Source organism: Dermochelys coriacea, chromosome 3, assembly GCF_009764565.3.
Source record: "Dermochelys coriacea isolate rDerCor1 chromosome 3, rDerCor1.pri.v4, whole genome shotgun sequence".
Classification (NCBI taxonomy): domain Eukaryota; kingdom Metazoa; phylum Chordata; order Testudines; family Dermochelyidae; genus Dermochelys; species Dermochelys coriacea.
The window spans coordinates 167,203,042-167,215,972 of NC_050070.1; the positions used below are offsets into that span (position 1 = coordinate 167,203,042).

General features: G+C 41.9%; 1 protein-coding gene across 1 annotated transcript in view; it reads left to right on the plus strand.

The window, feature by feature from the left end:
* The first annotated feature begins 4,871 nt into the window (after nucleotides 1-4,871).
* LOC122459442 (spermatogenesis-associated protein 7 homolog) overlaps nucleotides 4,872-12,931 on the plus strand; it is an 82,335-nt gene continuing 74,275 nt past the window's right edge. The window contains 2 exon segments of the mRNA XM_043511488.1: nucleotides 4,872-4,932; nucleotides 5,775-5,849. Coding sequence (XP_043367423.1) covers nucleotides 4,872-4,932; nucleotides 5,775-5,849 — 136 coding nt within the window.

The following is a 12,931-nucleotide window of genomic DNA, read 5'->3' on the forward strand; positions in this document are numbered from 1 at the left end:
AGTCATTACACAAAGTAAAACTATTTCCCCATGGTATTTCTCCCTCCCACCCCATCCCCCACTGTTCCTCTGATATTCTTGTTAACTGCTGGAATTAGCCTACCTTGCTTGTCACCATGAAAGGTTTTCCTCCTTCCCCCCCCCCCCCCCCGCTGCTGGTGATGGCTTATCTTAAGTGATCACTCTCCTTACAGTGTGTATGATAAACCCATTGTTTCATGTTCTCTGTGTGTGTGTATATAAATCTCTCCTCTGTTTTTTCCACCAAATGCATCCGATGAAGTGAGCTGTAGCTCACGAAAGCTTATGCTCTAATAAATTTGTTAGTCTCTAAGGTGCCACAAGTACTCCTTTTCTTTTTGCGAATACAGACTAACACGGCTGCTACTCTGAATCCTGTAGGTATTCTCACAGTAGCCCAGAGCTATTACAGTCTATTGGGAAACTATCCTGTGTTGTAAGAAGCTGAAAAGTGTTTACCAAAGTGTTTTAAAATGTGTTTTGGTGGTGGAGTATGTGCAGGAAGAACTGGTACTGTGTGCACTGTTAATAGTACGTCTCAAGTATTGTATTTCTGTATTGCTGGGGAAGAAGATCCACACCCACTTGTATCCAACCTTGCATGATTAATAGAAAACGTCTGAAAAATCCTGTGTTGGTATCTGTTTAAATGTGTGTTATCAAACTCGCTTCTCTTTCAAACTTTGCACATTCCTATCACTAGGAACACCATGTGGCTACTTTGAAACCACACCATAATATGCCTCCCTAAATTTGTAAAACAAACAAACCCCTACATTAGAAGTAGAAGTGTGTGATACAAGAAAGCTTAACTCTAATGAATAATGTTACAGGGGACAAGGCTTCATAAGGAATTGCCTTTGTCACTATCTCTTTTGCAGAAGGGGCCAAATCCTGCCAGAGACAAAGCACTCTAAATTCCCATTGAAATTCATGGGAGAAGGTGCTCGGCAACATGCAAATTCAGGCCCTTTATCCTACAGCAATAACTGCTCCAGCTTTATACTTTTGATTCTTTCTTTTAGATGGTCTTTAATCTCTTCTATTGTGTTTCATTCTAAATATTCAGGGAGAGTCTGTCTCCTCTTTTTTGTGAATGACACTATCAAAATCTTGTTGTTTTTGTGCATTATTATGAGGTGGAACCTAGCAAAATGCATCCTGAGTTCTGTAATTTTTACTTAGAGCTTCTAATGTTTACTTTCATCTTCTTATAGTTGCTGTGTCTTATAGTCACTAGAAAGAATTCCCCAGGTGGGGCATTTCCTTTTGTCTACCTGCTTTGAGTATCTGATTTTTCTTCTATTAAATTTATGGTCTGTCTCCCATTAAAATGTTGCTGAAAGAACCAGGCACTGATGCAAAATATAGCAAAGTGTTGCATTTTTATTTCACAAATTATTTTTGTTATACTCCAGAAAAATTAAAGCAGATGCTTGGTACAGATGCAAGCAGTTGCTGGCGACATCATACAGGAGATAGTGAGACAGTACAGTTAATATGAAACTGAAAAAAAATACAGAGAAACTGGATAGAGATTATACAAACAACAAATATACCATTAAATAAAAATGATAGTGCACTAGCCCAGGCCCTGTCACCCCTCTGCCAGCAGTGGCAGGAAGTTTTTTTTCTTTTTAACTGGGATCTGTGGCATTGTTTTGCTTTTAAATGGAGCGTTTCTTTTTTTCCAGGGGTGCATCAATATATATTTTGGTTCCTGTATATCTGAAGTACTTATACAAAGTACTTTTGTATACAAATGCATAATGACTCCATTACCTGAGACATTGATGTGCTTTTAAAATCTGAATAGACATTCAGCAGAATGACATGGCAGCAGAATCAGGCCTTGTAGATTGATTTTTCTGATGGATCAGAAATCAAAGACGGCGAGTCTGTATATATTCTTAGTACAACTTGTTCATTTACTCTGTATACCCCAGTTCTTGAACAGAGGTGATCATAACAGGCATGCAGGTAAAGCCCTCTTTCAGAAATCTCAATCCAAAACCCAACAATGTCGAGTTCCCAGGTAGTAACGTCTACTCAGATAACTGACTGTAGTCAGAGAGATTAAGGCAGAGAGCAAACTCTTGCTGCTTGCCATAGCTTCCCCAAAGAAAATATTTCACAAAACCAAACTGACAGTATAGCATTCCTCCAAAGACTGTACGCTGCTCACTGAGAAAAAGAACTCGTAACACTATGTGTGACTGCCATCTGGTGACTCCCGCCATTAAATTATTGTAGGAAAGGTGCCAAAATACATCCTGTGTATGTGAAGCCAAAGGGATGTTAGCATGCGGTAAACTGCATTGTTGAATTGGGGCCTTATTGCACTTGTACCATTTTCTACAGCAGGAGGGTACAAAGGTGTAGGCGATTTCCATTGTTTCAGTATCAGACAATTTGCTACTGCAAATTTGCAATTTGATATTCTTCTACATCATTAAAGGCCTAACCCTGCTCAAACATCCTGCTCAGTTTTTACCTCAAGGTGATCTCCCATTGACTTCTTCACTTGGAGATTTATCACGGAACAAGGATGTCAGGATAAAATGGGGCACAAATAAGTAATCACAAATTTATTTGCGAATCAAAGTTCTTTTAAATAAAGTGATCTTAACTCTGTCCTCTTTTCTACAGCTCATTCACAATAAATAATAATAATTAATATTGTTGAAACAAGCCTAGATTTCACCAGAGATAATTTACTAATGTTGCCTCAGAAGGAATAAAGATGAATGTGATTAACAGTAATATTTTAAGTTCTGTCAACATGCAGTGCAGGGTACCACAAATGTTAAATTAATGAAACAGACAGTTCCTCTTTAAATGTTAAGTCAGTTTATTAAAGGATGATCTAATTATTAAATGGCTTTCAATACTAAATGAATAAAAGTGCTTGAGAAATAAATCTTTTTTTTAATCTTTTTTTTAAAATCATTCTGGATTAGCATTGTGGAGTTGAGCGAGGAACTTCCTTTTGTACTTATCCTGCTGTGATTATAGGGCATGCTCTTGTAAAATGAGACACTGGCCTTTAGTTCAGGACTTTTATTTACTTACATGGGGATTAGAAATAGTAACAGAGGAGAGCACAATCCTCAATCTTAGCTCCCATTGATTTCAAAGGAAGATTAACCTTGTAAGACTCCGTTGGAGGTGGCAGGATTTGGTCCAAATAATTATATTATCCAGAACCTTCACAGCCTCCATAGTTTCAATGCTCTAGACACTGATGTCGTCTCTTAACTGCATCCCTTTACAGTTAAGAGTGGTGGCCAAGATTGTCAATGACGACTAGTGATTGTGGGAGCCTCTATTTTTTTAGTGTCCAAATTGTGAATACCAATAAAGGGGTCTGAATTTCTGAAAGTGCAGGTCACCCACCCTCTCAAAATCAGGCACCTTTTGAAGGGGTCTCCAGCAGCCAAACTCACTAGCCACTTTTGCAAATCTTGACCTTAGCTTTTAGTTATGTAAGCACTAGTTAGGTCAATGGGGTTGCACAGGTATCCGAAGCAACATATTGTCCTGGAGTGCACAGACAAGAACCAAAATAAGGGCTCTTTTGTCAGCATGTGGGTGCAGCTAGACACACTCCATCTGTTACGTACTAAAGGAGAATCTCGGGGCTCCTAGGATCCGCAAATTAAAGTTATGCCTCCAAACTGAAGGAAGAGTTTTGTTGCTTTTTCTGGCTCTGATGGCAGAGTCACTATGTTCCTAGAGGTTGCTGAGTTACCCCTTCTCACTGGGCTCATAAAAATAATTCCAAAGAGAATTTTTTCTAAACTGATTTAAATTAAACTGGTTCAACTTCTTCCTGTAGACAAGTCCTTTGGAACCTAAATCCAATGAGAATTAGGCTCCTACGTGCCTGAGGGCTTGTCCGTGTGACAGAGTTGCACAGGGTGTGAATTTAAATCCATTTAATTAAATTGGTGCAAAAGGCTGTGTGGATGCTTTTATTTTAGTATAAGAATGGCTTATTGTGATTTAGCTTGAGTTGATTAGGAACAAGTTTAAGCTAAATCAAAATAAACTGCTCATACTGAAATGAGGGTGTCCAGGGAGTCTTTTGCACTGGTTTAACTATATCGGTTTAAAAACCAATTTAAATGATGTTGATGCAAATTGCTCATGAAGACAAATGCTAAATAACTTTTGAAAATGGAACTTAGGCACCTAAATCGTGTAAGCAGTTTGGAAAATGTACCGCATTTCCTCCTTTGAAATAAATTTCAGCAGTCAGCATTATAATAGACCTTCATAACGTCAATGCAATTCGGTTTTCCTTGTCAGCTTCTGTACTTACTCCCTCACTTCTGAAGCTACATAGGGCTCATTTCAGGGTTTTGTTTTAGGTCTGACTTCTGTGCTGCAGGCCCACTTTTTCCCCCCATATCTTTAGAAAAGTAATTTGTGTTGTGTTCTTTTCACTGCTCAGGCCAGCCATGAGTCATATTATATAGCAGCATGCTGGTTTGCCTTTTCTTTAGCACAGAGGTTTACGTGCTCCGCAATGGATGCCTCACATGATTGTATATTATGTGATGTGCAAATGTCAACCTAGTACATTGTTCTTGCATTGAGGAGATTCTCAGGAAAATGCTTCTGTAACAGGGAGTTTTCTCCTGAGGTGATTTTGCCAAAGTCTTTTTGCTAACGGGTAATGAAAATGGAGAGGAGGGGGAATATTGGGGAGATTTTTCAAAGAGGCAATTATTTAAAGGCAACAGGGGTAGGGCATGTCTCCCGATACTATTAACGGAGGACCAGATTCTCCTCTCCCCCATTCTAGTTCTTTACCTCTGCAGGACAGCCTTGTTCATGTAGGAACCATGACGGCCAAGAGTTCCCCAAACCAAGGCTATCCTGGAACACCTGTGTGGGGATGGCACAGTGGGGAGGGATAAACAATATATATCGTTGAAGGCTGCTTGCACTTGTGCCAGCTTCTTCTGGGTGCTGGGAGAAGGGGTGAATCTGTGGTGAATCTGGCTGTCCTGCTCCTCCAAATCTCAACAGCTGGAACTGTGCAGAGTCCCCAAAGAAGAGTTTTCATGGGATACTCCTCCACCATGACTCTCATACTGAAATCTGCATGAGCAAACTTCATTCCACCTAGCTACATGTAAGAGAATGGGCGGGGAGGAGGGGCTGAGTAAATTATGTGGCTGTGTTCGTAAATGGAAGGAGTGCTCTTCCTCATTAAAGGCCTGTTCCGAAACCAATTGAAGTCAATGGAAAGACTTCCACTGATTCCAGTGGGTTTTGGATCAGGCTCTAAGATGGTAGATTATTAGTATAATAATGCTATCCATTGTTACAGAGCTCTTGATGTTCCAAACAACTTCACAAACACTTATAGATTAGGCCTCTCTGTACCACTCTGAGAGAGATGTAAATATTATTGAACCCATTTTACAGTGGAAAACAGGCTCAAAGATGTTCAGTGACCTACTCAAAGTCACACAGGAGCAACTCCTTGTCTGACTCGCACCCTTTACAACTTCAGTGGAGTAGGTGGGGTTCCTGGATTTTAAGTCATAGCAGCTTGTGGCTCACAATGAGTGCGCTGGGAAAAGAACCCAGGAGTCCTGGTCCTCTTCTCCCTTCCTAGGTAATATGTGAGCACTCTGACCACTAGGCAACATTCCTCCCTAGTCATCTCTTGGCTCTGGAACAGCTGAATATTTTCTGCTTTAATAAACAGCTAACCAGTATTTTTCCTTCTTTTCTAGGATCTCAGTTAGCCATGGTCCCCAAGTATTCCATGATGGGTCCTTTCAGAGGACACATGAGTATCAAAAGTAGCCGTAAGTACTAAAATGAATACTGCAAGCTCTGTCTTTCAGGTGATAATATAAATATTTGTGGGACCTACATTCATTTTGTGGAAATGGCATTACTTAATAGGGAAAGTTTAGTGGTTAAAGAGATAAAGCAGACAGTTGTCTATATCATGATTGACTGCCCCAGCTAATGATTATATTGAGCAAGTAAGATTTTGCAAGCAATCCAGCTCAGGATCTTTGCCTGGAGCAACTTTACAGGAACAAATTGAAAATTTGCTCTGCAACTGAAATTTCCCTTTTCAGTGCATTCCCCCTGTGATGGGTTGGATCACAGAAATCCCCTTAGAGCTGCCAACTGATGTGCCAAGACTACTTCTGCCCCTGCTTTCCCTGCCAGCGTGGGACTCAGAACCCTGCCTGTTTGTGCCAGAGATGCTTGCCGGCCACAAACACAGACCCAGGTCTGAACCATATACCACAAACTGTAAGCTTAACTGAAAGCAGCTTAAGAAGTGTTCCTGTCTCTAACATTCAGATGCCCAACTCCCAATGGGGTCCAAACCCCCCAAAATCTGTTTTACCCTGCATAAAGCTTATGCAGGGTAAACTCAGAAATTGTTCACCCTCTATAACAATGATAGAGAGAGATGCACAGCTGTTCTCTCCCCCTCCACCTGGTATTAATACATACTCTGGGTTAATTAATAAGTAAAAAGTGATTTTATTAAATACAAAACGTAGGATTTAAGTGGTTCCAAGTAGTAACAGACAGAACAAAGTGAATTACCAAGCAAAATAAAATAAAACACGCAAGCCTATGCCTAATACAGTAAGAAGACTGAATATAGATAAAACCTCACCCTCAGAGGTGTTCCAGTAAGTTTCCTTTTACAGACTAGTCTTCTTCGAGTCTGGGTCCAGCAGTCACTCACACCCCCTCTGGTTACTCTCCTTTGTACCAGTTTCTTTCAGATATCCTTTGGGGGAGGAGAGGCTCTCTCTTGAGCCAGCTGAAGACCAAATGGAGGAATCTCCCCGGGGTTTAAATAGACTTTCTCTTGTGGGTGGACATCCCTCCCTCCGTGTAGAATCCCAGCTACAAGATGGAGTTTTGGAGTCACATGGGCAAGTCACATGTCCATGCATGACTCAGAACTTACAGGTAGCGTGGTTCACATGTTACCTTGAACATCCTCAAGTAGACTTTTTATGTGGATTGGAGCCTTCCAAGATCCATTGTCTGTTAAGTGTTTCTTGACTGGGCACTTAAGGGCACATTCCCTTCTAAAGAAGCTGGCCAAATGCCTTACTAAGGCTACTTAAAATCAAACCAGTACACAGCCAATATTCATAACTTCAAATACAAAAATGATACATGCATACAAATAGGATGAATAGATTCAGTAGATCATAACCGTTACAGAGATATGTTACATGGCATATGTAGCGTAAAACATATTCCAGTTATGTCATATATACATTCATAAGCATATTTCCATAAAGTCTTATGGGGTGCAACATCAGTCCCCCCCCAACCCCTGCCGTGCCTTACCCCACAAGCTCAGTATGGGTTTAGTCCTGCAGTCCTTTCATGAAGGCAGGCAAGAAACCTCCACCAGTCTTAGTGCCTCCTGTTCAGGAGCCAGACACAATCAGAGCCATGTACTCTCTTAGTACAGAGACTACTGCCTGTTAGGGCCCGTAAGGTGCTAGCTTCCTCCAAAAGAACACATGGGGGCAGAGAGCAGGCCATTCTCCCCACAGCAGGTTCCCCCACACCAATCACCAAAGTTGGCCACCTGCACAGGAGAACGTATGCTGCATTCCCTGAAGGGGACTGCAGCAGGGATATTGCTTTTTCACACCTGGACAATCAGGCTGCACTATGGTTGGGAGCTGTCTCAGGCCCAATGCCTGCCAGAGCTCTTCCTGCAGGGTTATCCCTGTAAATCATAACAGAAATAATCACTCGGTAAGAGGGTAGCTGGAGATAATTACACAATTAAATCAAAACCCCAAAATAAGAGGATGTACCAATGTGTATCCTAGCCATACTGTGGCCTCTCTGCTGATAGGTCATTATTATTATTGTTGTATGTACACCTAGTAGCACCTAAGAGCCTAGTCATGGACCAGGACCTTATTTTGCTAAGCGCTGTACAAAACACAGACCAAAGTGACGACCCTGCCCCAAAGAGCTTATGATCCAAGTATACAAGAGACAACAGGTGAGTACAGATAGATGGGGGAGTGTAAGACACTATGAGACAATGTAGGGATGATAGGCAGTGATCTCAGCACATAGCCCCTCACCATAGCCCCTTCTCCCATCTTGCATAAATTTAGTGTACACACTTCTGGGGAGGGACTCTGTCTGTGTGTGTGGATTGCATCTGGCACATGGTGACGGCTACCACAGTCTAAACAACAGCAATAAAAAAAAAATGCCCTCAGTCCTTCCTTATGCAAAACTCTCATCCCAAGGAGCCAGTATTGAGAATATTTCCAAGGGGACATCGCTTTTTTTCCTTCTGTCACAAGGAGGATTATAAAATCTAGAATCATACAAATGTAGGGCTGGAAGATGACTTCTCAAAGTCTCAAGTCCAGCTCCATGCACTGAGGTAGGACCATGTAAACCTATATGACCCCTTAACAGGTGTTTGTCTGTGTTCTTAAAAACCTGCAATGATGGGGATTCTGCACCTTCCCTTGAAAGCCAATTCCAGAGCTTAACTAGAGTTAGAGAGTTTTTCCGAATATCTAACCTAAATTTCCCTTTCAACAGTTTAAGCCCACTACTTCTTGCCATAACTTCAGTGGATATGGAGAACAATTGATCACAATCGTCTTTATAACAGCCCTTAACATATTTGAAGACTGTTATGAGATTCCCCCCTCATTCTTCTTTTCTTAAGCCTAAACATACCCACGGTGGTTTTTAATCTTTCCTCATGGGTCAGGTTTTCTAAACTTTTTATCATTTTTTGTTGTGTAGTCTCCTCTGGATTCTCCAATTTGTCCACATCTGTCCTAAAGTGTAGTGCCCAGAACTGGACACAGTACTCCAGTTGAGGCCTCACTAGTACCATGTGGAGCAGGACAATTACCGCCAGTGTCTAATATACAACACTCCGGTTAATACACCCCAGAATATTAGCCTTTTTTTGCAACTGCATCCCATTGTTGACTCATTCAGTTTATGAACAACCGTAACCCCCAGATCCTTTTCAACAGTACTACCTCCTAGCCAGTTCTTTCCCATTTTGTAGTTATGCATTTGAGTTTTCCTTCCTAAAGTTAGTACTTTGCACTTTATTGAATTTCATCTTGTGGAATTAAGACCGATTCTCTAATTTGTCAAGGTCATTTTGCATTCTAATCCAGTCCTCCAAAGTGCTTGCATCCCCTCCTACCGTGGTGTCATCAACAAATTTTATAAGCATACTCTCCACTCTACAATTCAAGTAATTAATGAAAACTTTGAATAGTACTGGACCCAGGACTGACCCTTGTGGGACCCCACTAAATACATCTTCCCAGTGACAGTGAACCCTTGGTAACTAGTCTTTGAGTATGGTCTTTCAACCACTTGTGCACCCACCTAATAGTAAATTTGTCTCTAGACTGCATTTCCATAGTTTGTTTATAAGAATGTCATATGGAACCGTGTCAAAAACCTTACTAAAAATCAAGATATATCATATCTAATGCTTCCACTAGGCCAGTAACCCTGTCAAAGAGGGAAATTCATTTGACTTGGCATGATTTGCTCTGGACAATTCCATGCTGGCTAATCCTTATAATCCTATTATAAGGATAAGTGCTTACAAACTAATTGTTTAATTATTTGTTCCATTATCTTTCCAGGTGTCAAAGTTAGGCTGACTGGTCTATAATTCCCCAAATCCTCTTTGTTCCCCTTTTTAAAGACAGGTACTAAATTTGCCCTTCCCTAGCTCTCTGGGTCCTCATCTATCTTCCAAAAGGTAATGGTTCTGAGGTTGCTTCAGCTACTTCCTTAATTGTACTTGAGGATAAATTTCATCAGGCCATGCTGACGTAAAACACATCTAACTTATCTAAATATTCTTTTACTTATTCCTTCCCTCTTTCAGCATGCGCTTCTTCCCCCTTATTGTTACTATTAATTGTGTTGAGTATCTGGTTACCATTAATTTTTTAGTGAAGCAACATAGGCATTAAATACTTCAGCCTTCTTGATGACATCAATTAGCTCTCTTTTTAGGTGTCACTCATTTTGTGCCTTAGCCCTTCTGATTTTGTCCCTACTTGCTTGTGCTATACTTTTGTGCTCCTCCTTAGCAATTCATCCAAGTTTCCACTTTTTGTAGGATTCCTTTTTGATTTTCAGGTCATTAAAGAGCTCCTGATGGAGCCATTTTGGGCTCTTATTAGTCTTCCTGTCTTTCCTTTGCATCAGAATAGTTTGCAGTTGTGCCTTTAGTGTTGTCTCCTTGAGAAACTGCCTGTACTCTTCAACTCATTTTTCCCTTAGATTTTCTTCCCATAGGATCTTATCTACCAGTTCTCGAGTTTGTTAAACTCTGCTTTTTTTGAAATCCATTTTGTTTGTTCTGCTGCTCTCATGCCTTTCTTTCCTGCGAATCATGACATCTGTCATTTCACCCAACTTGCCTTACACCTGCAGATTTCCTACCAGTTCCTCCCTGTTGGACAGAATCAATCCTAAAATTGTTGTTCCCCTGGTTACTTCCTTCACTTTCTGAAATAAAAAGTTGTCCCCCGGTATATTCCGGGAACTTATTGTAAATTTTGTGTTTTGACATATTACTTTCCTATTAGATGTTTGGGTAGTTAAAGCCCCTGATCACTATCAAGATTTGTGTTTTGGATATTTCTATTATTTGTTCTAGAAATGCCTCATCCTCTTCCTGATTTGGTGATCTATAGTAGACCCCTACCGTGATGTCACCCCTATTTTTCTATCCCTTTTATCTTTACATAGAGACTTAACTGGTCTGCCTCTTATCTCCTTCTGGACCTTAGAACAAATGTATATATTGTTGATATATAATGCAACAGTTCCTCCCTGCCTATCCTTCATGAGCAACCTATACCCCTCAATACTGATTATAATTCCAGATTTATCCCATCAAGTCTCTGTGATTCCAATTAAGTTCTAATTTAGGTTATGGACTAATACTTCCAGTTCATTCCCCATACTCCTTGCATTCATGTATAGATACCTAAGATATGGAGCAGATTCCCCCACTGGTTTCCCTTTTGTGGCTTGTAAGACGCTATTATAATTTTCCACGTCCCCAGCAACATCTAGCCTTCTCATAAGGTTGTCTTTTTATGCTTACCTGTGGGCTTTTGTAACCTGCCCTCATTGAGCCTAGTTTAAAGCCCTCTTCCCTAGATAGGCGAGTTGGTGTGCAAAGCTGTTCCTCCCCGTTCTTGGTCAAGTGGACCCCCCCTCTTCCCAGCAGACCGCCTTCCCACAACAGCATCCCATGGTTGAGGAATCCAAAGCCCTCCCATAAACACCATCTGGGCAGCCAAGTGTTCATCTCCAGTATGCACATGTCCCTGCCTGGACCCTTACCCTCAGCCGGGAGGATGGATGAGAACACAACCTGCACCGAAGACTCCTTCACCCTTGCTCTCAGAGCCCTGCAGTCACAGCTGCTCTGCGCAGGGCATACTGGGTAGTATCATTAGTGTCCATGTGGATGATCAGCATGGAGTAGCGGTCAGAGGGAGGGATGTGCCTCAGCAATCGCTTTGATGTCTCAAACATAAGCTCCAGGCAAGCAGAACACCTCCGGGGTCATCATGTCCGATTGGGAGATAGATGCCTCCCCCACCCCAGAAAGGGGCCACCACCAGCCTACACCTCCTCCTCTTGAATGCAGTGGCTGTGAGCCTCCCAGCTTTGCAGGCAGATGGCTCCTCCTCAGCCATTGGGGTCTGCTTCTCACCTTCTGTTGCCAGTACAGCATATCAGTTCTTGACCTCCATGGACAAGGAACCTTGGAGGTGGGGGAAGTGGAGCATTGTCCATTGGCCCAGGTGGCCAGCAGCCAGTCTCCTCCTCATAGAGCAGCTGGTTCTCCTTCCTCCTCTGGTGCTGCTGTAGTCATCTATAGTTATCTAACATCCTGTCTCAGATGTTTCCATGTGCGTCCTGTCGATGAATTCCTCGTACTCCTGGATGCAACGCAGACAAGCTGCCTCCTCCTGCAGCTCTCTTACCTACTTCCTGAGGGACTCCACCAACGGACACCTCTCGTACCAGATGGTTTCCCCCACCTGACTTTTGCCGTCAGGGACATTCAGGCCGCATTCCCAGCGAGTCAAAACTAGGGCATGAGTGGAAGCCTGTCTGATGGGAGGTCCACAATTGCAGGCAGAGGAAGAGCTGGCAGTGATGTTGGCGGTATGCCATTTTTTTCCCATTGTGGCTTCTTCCTTGTAGAATACCTGCCTTCCTCCACTGGCAAAGTTTCTTAGTCTCCCAGCTACCTTCATCTTACCAGCCACTGAGAGCCTGTGTGCTTTTTAAAGTGTGGGCCGCACACACAGCTAGAATGGGTGACTCATTCCCTCTCACTGAGCTGCTTCCAATCACTGGCCTAGTCAATCAAAAACTGCACTGCTCTCACTTCAAAGAGCCCTACTAGAACTCTTCAAAAAGCCATGCTAAAAAGGCAGGGTGTTAACTCACCTAACTGTGTATCTTGAAGCTGGGACAAGGTGGGTGAGGCAATATCTTTTATTGGACTGACTTCTGTGGGTGAGAGAGACAAACTTTTGAGCCACACAGAGCTCTTCTTCAGGACTTGAAGCTAATGTTTGTGATATTTATTTGATAGATGTGTTCCAGCTACACCAGATGATGTTTTCCTTAGACTAAATTGAGCTGGAAACGACTTGTAAAATGACATAATTGTTCTAAAGAAGCAAAAGTGACTTTTCAATTATTTCCTCTTAGTCTCTCCCTTGGGAGAGTTGTTGGTGGGTTATCTAGTTTAACAAGATAAAATACAGCTCATTATACGCCACAGGTACTATAATGTTTCCAATTCTTGGCAAATATGCTTTGACATTAACTC